Here is a 10190-nt window from a genome sequence, read left to right as displayed (position 1 = left end):
TTGAAGTTGTTTATTTTATTGATATAGCTTATAGCTGAGATTTGGCCTATAATGAAAGAATGTGAATATTGTTGTAAAGACAAAAAAGCAATATATTCGGTGAGGCGGTCGATACTTGGTGGCCAGATGCTCTCGTCTCCTATTTGTTTACAAAAATGTTCAAAGTACGTTATCGCTGAACTGTACTTTTTCCTAGTATTTTGTGAAAGCGATGCCTGAATGAGTCTGTCTATTTCAGGTTGAAAATCTGTAGAAAGGACTCCGGTATCACAGATGGCAGTCTTTGTGCGCCGCTTGGTAGCACTGTGTGAAGTCTTTGCCACTGAAACCGACTAATAGCATCACAAATCTCATTCTTTTTCCCGCATACATGTTTTGCTTTAACCTGAATATTTTTCTCAAGAATGAGTAGCATTAAATGTCGTATGAGTGTCATAACTTCTTTATTCTTAGCAGATTTTTTATTCAAAATTTCTACTAGCGCAAGATTGTCAGATCTTAGTACAATTTTCTTATTTGTCAAAAATTCTCCCCATGTGTAAAATGCCAATATTATCGGAATGAGTTCTAGGTACGTTATATCCTTAAAAACTTCTTCCGGCCAGTGTGGTGGCCATTTAAATACGGTCCAAAAACCTTTGAGGTTACACCCACAACCTAAGCTTTTGTTACCAGAAGAATCGGTATAAAGCTCTAAATACTGATCCTCCACCCACTCTGAATCATTGAATAGACACGTTCCATTAAAATTATCTAAAAATCGCATCCATACTTTAGCGTCGTCAATCATATCCCTAGTTACCCGAATGAAATGATGCGGCTTTTTAGCTTGAGCCATTTTGTCATAAAACCTACGATTAAATGACCTTCCTGCAGGGATGGCTTTCGCAATAAAATTCAGTAAACCAACTGTTGACTGAAATTGCCGCAACTTGTTTTTTGAGCAAGAGACTAATTCCAGAAGTGCAGATTTCGCTTTAAGAACTTTGTCCCTTGGGACTCTTATCATTTGATTCACTGCATCAATTTCTAGCCCTAAAAATGTGATGATTTGTACAGGACCGACCCATTTATCTTCACTTAATGGAACATTCAAAGCGCTGCACACGCTTTCAAAAGACTGCATAAGAAATTTACAACTAGTGTAATTGGAATTAACCATAAAAAAGTCGTCTAATAGGTGGTCAAAATTGTTGCAGTTTGCTTCGTAACTTACTAACCATTGAAGAAAGGTCGAAAATTTTTCGAATATGAAGCAAGAGCAAGACGCCCCTTGAGGTAGAGTTTTCTGGACCCAATAGCCCTCACATGATTTAATGCCTAAAAGATCAAAGTCTCCGGGCCAAATGGGGCATAAATTGAATGCTGATGATATGTCAGCTTTAGCCATAAATGCTGATTTCCCAATTGTTTGTACCATCTTTACCGCGTTATCAAAAGACGAGTACTTAACATGACTATATTGAGGGTCTATATAATCGTTAACACTAAAGCCTGGAGGAAAGGATAGATTAGTTATCAAACGTAAACCGCCAGTGTTCTTTGGAACTAAACCGACGGGATTTATTCGAAGGTTTGACATTGGTGATGATGAAAATGGACCTATAATTCTGCCAAGAGAAGCATCTTCTTGCAGTTTAGAATTTAAATTTTCCGCATTTGTTTGAGCTGACAAAAGGTTAGAAGAATGAATAGAAAATCTGGGACCTGTATAATTTAGTTTAAAGCCATTCTTAAAACCATCTAATATAAAAGCCTTGTCATATGTGTTAGGGTATTTCTCAATTTTTCCTTCAAGTACATCCAAGTTAATTGGAGTAGCTGCCAGTTCCCATAAATTTTCTTTGAGAGGTGTGTTGTCTTGGCAACAATGACTGGTTGTAAAATTTGAAACGGGTGGGAGATGTTGAGAAATTTGGCTTGACATGACGTTGAGTATACTGTTGATAAGGGGGTTGGGGTCTAACATAGGTATTTGAAGGGAAACAGCGCTGTGCAGTGTGATTACCACCGCACTTCAGACATGCATGGGCATACGGACATGAATTGTTTAAACAATAGCCCTTATTATTAAACGCGAAGCATTTTTTTCTAATGGATGCGGATTGCTCTACATGATGTAATGGAGACATAGATAGCATCCACAACTCAGTGTCAATATTTTCCCATTTAGTACTTTGAGAATTGGACTTTTGTAGCCGGAATTGTTTGTCGTACAGTTGCCAGCCAGAATGCCTAGAAGCTGCAAGCCTTATATTTGTGAGATACTTCAACAGATTAAGATATTCTTCAGGACGCTTGGTCACATAAATAGATATGAAAATGAGAAAAGCGTCGGTCCACTTCTCAATTTTCTCAATTAACTTTGGTGTATCTTGATGTGATGACACAATTATATCATTATTAATCAGTTGAATTTTTTTCCTGTAAGGATCTTCAGGCTTATTTTATAACAAAGTTTGTAACTCGATAAATTCATCATTCCAGATTTTTTCTTTAATTTTAAGACTGACATGAGCACCTATCATACTATTAGAACAGGTAATGATCATATCACCTGGTATTTCCGGAGCTGCTCCTGTGGTATTTTGCGTCTGTAGCCCAATACTAGTTGTAGGTTGAGGTCTTATCAGCTCGGCGTTATCTTGATTAGGCGGCGTGCATTGGTCAGGCCGTGCCCTCTTTTGTTGAACTTGGTCCGCAAAGGACCTTGAGCTATTCCTTTTGGATTTCGGCATAGTGTCGATTTATGTAAAAGAAAAAAAGAAATTGAAATATCGTATTTGTATGATCTAGATTGCACTATATATATTATTTTGATTTATTTATAAATAATTCTATGCCTAAACTCTCATTTGAGCTATTGATGTACTTTTTACTTAACGGGGTATGATCGTGAAAACTTATTATTATCTAGTTTATTTTAAAAAACGTGTAGCCAAATTGCTATAAGATATTCTATACTTCTTTGAAGAGTGTTATATTAATAAATTACAAACATTTTAACTTTAAATGTTTTTTAGAGACTTAAATTAAATTTTTTGACAGAGCACCAAAAGCGTGTCTACCTTCGTTGGAAGCCAGCGAGAAAGAGGACGCTCCAAGCGCGTGCTATCTTTTCATTATAGATGGCGCTCTAAGCGCGTGCTCATCTTCTCATTATATTACGTCATCTAATTAAAAACCAACTAACAAAATTAATTATTCTTTTGTGCTAGATAAACAGTTTAATCTTAAGCGATTAAACTCAATATTCAAATGTTCAGCGTTGTGCATGGTTTGATTTTCAGCTGGATTATGAGACTGAACAAAATCAGAAATATCTACTCCCCATCATAGCTTTTCTAAATGTGCTCCCCGACATAGCTATTTCATATGTAGCCAAAATACAGGCATTCTGCTCCCCATCGTATCGCTGTTTTTCACCCGATCGAAATGCGCGGTTGCACTTTTTAACGAAATAAAAGGATTTCCGACAAAACAATTAAGAGCAGCGTATATATCTCTATAAGAAGACGGCCCTCGTCTTTGTTTCATGAAATTCCGTCAAGTAATTAGAAAAAAAATTGTAAAAATGTTACCTGAGCTGAAGGGTTTTTTCATATAAATTCTGCTCACTAACATAGCATTTGATCACGTGGTATGGCCACGGTGATTAAACTTAATATATATTAGTAGTCTTGTCTCAGTTCTAAAAAACATATAAATTTCTGGAAATATATTCTAAAATCTCATAGGACATTTTGCTCGCTTTACTCTCAATAAATATTTCAGTATTACAGCTAGCGGTCATGTTAAAGTTGCCGACCCTCCTGTGTCGTTTATTTCGCATAACCTCCGAAAAAAATCATTTCTTATATTTACACTATACATTGTATTTCTTTTCCATTTTTAAACAACGTTATATTAAAAATTGCACACATTTTGTTGTACCAAACATCAAAATCAGCTTCCCGGCTGTGCACCAGACGGAACATCTGTGACGTTATCTCAGAAGCGCTCTCCCTGACTATACGCGGACGTCGTCAAAACAGCGGCCCGTTATCATTTAGCAGCGTTGTCGTAACTTTGGCGCATTTTCTTTTGCTGCGCATACAAAATGAACGTCATAATTTTCAATGGAAAAGAATTGGGCGAATGTAAATACTACAGCAAGGAGATCCACATACGCTTCTCGTGCAGTAACTATGTTGCCTATTACAACTAAATTTAAGAAATGACATGACAAAATTTTACCTTTGTGCCTAACCGTCTACACCGTAATAAATTCTTATTGTGCATAACCTGTTGTTTCACATATGCCTTTTATCCATTTATACATGTTTATTTGTATATGATACTGTTTACAGAAGAAGTAAAATTATGGTTGGCAAAAACGCACACAATTGCTTCACGCAACTGTATTTGTTTTTATGTTAACAGGTGTTCTGCACCAAGTTTTCTATATACGTAAATAAAGTGGAAACGAGTCTGAGGAAAATCTGGCAGCCGAAGCTCCTCTAACTGTCTAATGGCCTTCTCCTTATTACTGAATCACCAGCAGAGCTTTTTATTCCCCTGGTGTCAAAGACCCACGAGGCATACGGTATCCGTCGTCCGTCTGTCCTTCACCGTGAATAATTGTCGTTTTCAGCTCTTTGTAAAGTGCTCATTCAAATTAAATAAAACTTGATATAAATCACCAAATGCCTATTTTCTATGGACAACCCTTAGTTAAATATTAACACCAAGTCTCATAGTCATGGCACAGCTGATTTAGACCACTTAAGGAAAAACTGATCTTACTTATCGTACCGCCGGAATTTTTATCACGTACTTCCTGTTTTGACTTTGTATGTATACTTGCTGAATTATTCGATAAAATTATTGCTATTCAAAATATGTTTTGTCGAGTGTTTTGAGAAAACCCCTCAAAATTGATCGAAATACGTACTTTTTTTTTTTAAGTATACATTTATAGTCCATAACATAAACAAACGTGTTTGTAAACCTGGATGGATCCAAACGGAAAGGGAAGAAGCATTTTATAGAAATATTTCGATGGCAAAATACAATACATATCGTAGCCCTGGGGCCGTATTCATAAAGCATCTTAAGTATAAGTTTTGACTTAAGTTGAAGATTTTACTTAAGTTTGTGGTGATTTCAGCTTAATTCTAAGTAAAAAACTTAAGTCCTATTCATAAAACAGCTTAAACTTAAGATACGTAAGAAATGACTTAAGTCAGAAAACAAAATGGCGTCGTGAGTACGATGAAAGTGTTGTTTTTCAGATAAAAGCACTTTAAACATAATTGTGCATGTTTTATCTGTCTGAAATTAATGTTGTTTTTTTAATGTTTTCGTCCACAATAAAAGCCAAGAATTACTTATTAAGTTGTTATATGAATAACAAATATACTTAAGTAAAATAAATTTCTTACCTAAGTAATACTTAAGTAAATAATCAATTTCTTATACTTATACTTAAGATGCTTTATGAATACGGCCCCTGACCAACCTATAAAGCGGGCCAGCCCATTTCATAAGTACAGCAACATGAATGACCCATTTAAACGAGTTGTAAGAAGTCGTGTACATTTCCATATACGCCGAAAAGGTCTATTTACAAGTTAAGCGTGTTTTTCACAACAATTTTAGTAAAAACAATTAAACTAGGATCCATTCTGTACAATTAACAATTTGTTGTAAGTCAAGAAACAAGAAGGCTGGATAATTGCAAAGTTTCCAAGCAGGAGCGCGTCACGCGCAGACTGTGTCACTGTGTTGAAACTGTCCTAAGTCAAAAGTTAGGATTATTACTGTGTACGAGCTTGAAACGCACATAAGTGCAATCTTACTTAGGACTTAGACTAAGGATTCTTTATGAAACGGACCCCAGGCCCCGTGTTCACAAACCATTTTCAGTCTCAGCTGAGTTTGATAATGAAACTTTATTTATCATTTATATCTAAATAGCATGTTTTAAACTAAATTTTAAGTCAATAACTATTCACAAGTGGCTATTCAGTACTGATGGTCAGTCTCAGTTGGAAGTTAACCTTTAAGATTTAGTAAAATTGATATTAAAATTTCAAACTCAAACTCAGCTGAGACCGAAAAATGTTTTGTGAACACAGGTCAACCCGTGGCTAGAGGGTGTGGACGGTAGCTTGCATTTCCACTACCGTCCATTAACAGCCAGTAACCAAATAGAAATAATACACTGAAATGGTATGACATGTAAAAGAACCGTCAAAATATTTCTCAGGTATGCACATTACTTCTATATACTAATTAAAAATTCTAACGCCCCTCAACATTTTTGGCGATTTCTTTCATAATAAAACAGTACACGTCCGATATTTCTCACAAATATTTTAGTAAGAAATTACTTAAATATCAACAAGATTAAATATCAACAAAATCGGTTAGTGTAAATGTATCATTTTATTCATGTAACCCTTTTCATTTTTATAAAGCATCAAATGATCAGCAAAAAAAAAAGTGGATGCATCTGGAATATAATTTTATTATTTGGCATACTGAAATTTAGATACGATTGACAAAAATGCATAAGCACTAAGTTTCTTCTGTTAAAGGTAAAATGATACATGTTTATTGTAGTGGCATATGTGCAGTCACAATGACATTGTCGGTCGTAGCTAAAACATATATACAAAACTCCGGTCCATTAGAAAATCAGCTTTAATGTAATCAGTAGAGTACTTGGTCACACTTTCGCACCTTTTTACGACCCTTTTACTGATAATTTATTTATTGTCATTATAACGATTAGATTATTATATAAGGAAGCATTATATTAAAACGTGGGTATATATTCAACTATTTTGAACATCTTTATATAAAATTAAAATAATTGTATCCCTTCGGCATCTCTTTCCGACGTACTTGTCTTTCTGACGGTTGGCATTTAGGGCTTTCTGTAATCTCGCGAGACGATATTTCACGCTTGATTTGACCGCACTGTAAACAAGGGGAGGAGTTTCGTTCATTTTGACAGCCGGATAAAAAAATGGAAATAAGACAGGTAATTCTACTCTAAAAAATATATAACTTACCTTCTTACATGTTCTTTTGTTAATTCCAAAAATTCCAATTAAAAAATCATAAAATTCATCATTATAAAGTATTTTTTCAATAACCAAAACATTCCTCGTCTGCATTGTGACATCATATGCATTGATGACGTCATCAACTTTTGTGTTTCATGTACAGGGTGTTTCCAAAAATTCGATCCATTTTTACCTACCTTCTTATGAGTGGTAGTATTTTTTCTTGTAGTTTCAAAGTACTGTTAAGAGGAAGTACAGAACTACTTACACCCCTCAGGATGTTACAGATGCATATAACATGGTAAAAGAACACCATCTACCTGTGGAACGTGTTGCCAAACAGTTTGGCATACCAATTACAACATTAAAAGATAGAATAAGAGGAAGAACATCAGTAGATGTCCTTAAGTCTGGTACTCCTCCTCTATTCTCACAAGAACAGGAAGCATTTCTGAGTCAGCACCTTATTACAATGGCTGAGATTGGTTTTGGATATACCCGGCAGGAAACAATTAACTTAGCCTCAGATTATGCTGTGCATCTTGGCCTAAGAGAACAAGACAAACCTCTTTCTAAACAGTGGTTTTATAACTTTCTGAACCGATGGCCTAGCATTAAAGTTGTGAAACCTAGATCTTTGGAGATGGCAAGAGCAAGAAGTGCAACCCGCCCGGCTATTGACCAGTACTTCAATGAACTAAACAAAATTCTCACCAAATACAACTTAAAAGATAAACCACATTGTATTTATAATATTGATGAGAAAGGTCTTTCACTTGAACATAAGCCACCAAAAATTGTCACAGGTACTCATTATTAACCACAGGCTGTTACATGTGGAAAGTCGAAAACAGTCACTGTGATTGGTGGAGGAAATGCTGTTGGAAACCAAGTAAATTTTCACATAACGTATTTTTATGTTGCACTATTAATTAAGATATTTTCACTTAAGAATTTGCAAATTTTTAATGCATACTGTTATTTATAGTTAACATACATGAAATACACAATCATATATACATAGATTTTTTTAAAATTTGTATTATGTATAATTTTTCCAAACAATTTGTTAGATGCAAAAAATGTAGTTGTTGCAATACTAAATTCTTAATATAACTGACTAATAATAGTTAGGTAATCTATAACTGACTGGTTATAATTATGTAATCTGTCTATAAATATCATATAAAATGATAAAACAATGTTCATGTTGTTTTATTGATCACCTCCCTTTCATTTTTTATACAGGTGCCGCCCTTTTTCGTATTTCCTGGTGTTAGGATGCTTCCAGGTCTACTTGAAGGCTGTACTTCTGGCACGTCTGGAACAGTATCAGAATCTGGCTGGTCTAACACTGAAGTGTTCACAAAGTATATGACAGAGCATCTAGAGCCACATCTACCCTCTCGGGCTGACGGCAGTAAGGTGCTCGTATTGTATGATGGTCACAGAAGTCATGTTTCCTTGGGGCTGATTGAGTGGGAACAGAAGAATGGTATTGTTTTGTTTTTCTCCCCCTCACTGTAGCCATTTACTACAGCCTCTGGACGTAAGTTGTTACGGGCCTTTTGAAATTGCCTGGAATCATGCCTGTCATCAACACCTTCGACAGTCTGGAGGTTGTTTGATTACCAGATTTGATGTGTGCAAGATTGGCTGTAAGGCATACACTTCTTCTCTTTCTGCAAGTAACATCCAGTCCGCCTTCAAACATTGTGGGGTATATCCATTTAACCCAAATGTAGTGCCAGATTCTGCTCTTGCACCTGCTTCAGTTTTTAGACCAGCACCTGATACCACAGAGAACCATGAACAAGAACAGGCCCTGACTGTTGATGACTGCAATACTGATGCAAGGCTCTTCCTGGAAAAGAGAGGTGGGGAAATTTTGAAACATGTTCCAGTTAAAAAGGTAAGAAATACCTTAAGTAAAGTTGTGAGTGGGAAACCTATTACTGAACAAATTGTCTATGAAAAAATCAAAGAACATGTAAAAAGTAATGCCAAACCAAGTCTGAAAAAAAGCAAACTGCTCCAGGGAAAAGAGTTGTAGCAGCAGATAAAAAGAAAACTAACTTAAAGAAAACACATACCGTCACTGAACCCATTCCGAGTACATCTGGTATTCAGGCAGCCCAGACAGAATACTCTTCCTCTTCTGAATCTGAAGATGACACTGATGTGTGCTGCATTTGTCAAAAATTCCATCCTGAGGAGCTCAAGAATTGCATCAGTCTAACCATTGTCTCTTGGGCATGCTGTGATAAATGCAATGGCTGGGTACACCTTGGATTCTGTTCCCCAGTCAGGGTTATTAGAAGAGGTGACTCCTTCCTGTGTCCAAAGTGCACAGGTACAGAGGAGTAAACTGTAACATTAACATTTGCCATTACATTGTACATAGTGTTCTGTTGTGTTCACATTTATAAAAAAACTGCTAAAAACCTAAAGAAGTGATAAAACGTTACAAATTTAGTGTTTAGTTACTGTTGGACATGTGTCAAATTTAAACTTTGAAGAAAAAACATGTATTGCGGTATTTTTGGGCAGTGACTGTAGCTTACATCATATCGGCGGAAAGTGATGACGTCATACACATATTACACTAATGTGAGTGCCGCCATATTTGTTTTGATTTGATAAGGATGGAAACCTGTTTTCAGGAAGATATTCAAACAATATAGGTAGGACACTTTGTTGTTTACAGTTTTACAGTCTTTTTTTAATTTATAAGGTTTGTGGTATAAATACCTCCGTTTGTTTGCTTATACCGTCAGAAAGAGATGCCACCGGGATATTTAGAAAAGGTGAAGTGTTGAATAAAAGTTATAACTGGACATGTATAGATTGTAAGTGTTACATGTTACACAAATTTACTGGTATGTTTAGTGTACTAGGTATTTCCATTTTTAGTATTCATGTATGTATATATTGTTATATATGAAAACGAACTGCATATGCTTAATTCAAAATAAAATGTATGTTCTGTTCTGTTCTGTATATAATCCATTGATTCATAAATCTGTTTCTGTTATCAAATGTATTGCATAATGTTTTATTATAGAGAATTAAAGCTTGGAAATCTCTCGTCAGTATTTGATATTTTACAATATATTGTTATGTATAACATGTATC

At 35.3% G+C, this 10190-nt stretch overlaps 1 protein-coding gene across 1 annotated transcript; it reads right to left on the bottom strand.

The window, feature by feature from the left end:
• Window positions 1-229: 229 nt before the first annotated feature.
• Window positions 230-1969, bottom strand: LOC128551371 (uncharacterized). Its single transcript, XM_053532220.1, has one exon. It carries the CDS (start codon window positions 1967-1969, stop codon window positions 230-232), a length of 1740 nt encoding a protein of 579 aa, XP_053388195.1.
• Between the last annotated feature and the right edge of the window lie 8221 nt (window positions 1970-10190).

This window comes from Mercenaria mercenaria, unplaced genomic scaffold (assembly GCF_021730395.1).
Source record: "Mercenaria mercenaria strain notata unplaced genomic scaffold, MADL_Memer_1 contig_103, whole genome shotgun sequence".
NCBI classification, from domain to species: Eukaryota; Metazoa; Mollusca; class Bivalvia; order Venerida; family Veneridae; genus Mercenaria; species Mercenaria mercenaria.
The sequence above is the reverse complement of the archived record's forward strand: the minus strand, read 5'-3'. Positions and strand labels throughout refer to the sequence as shown.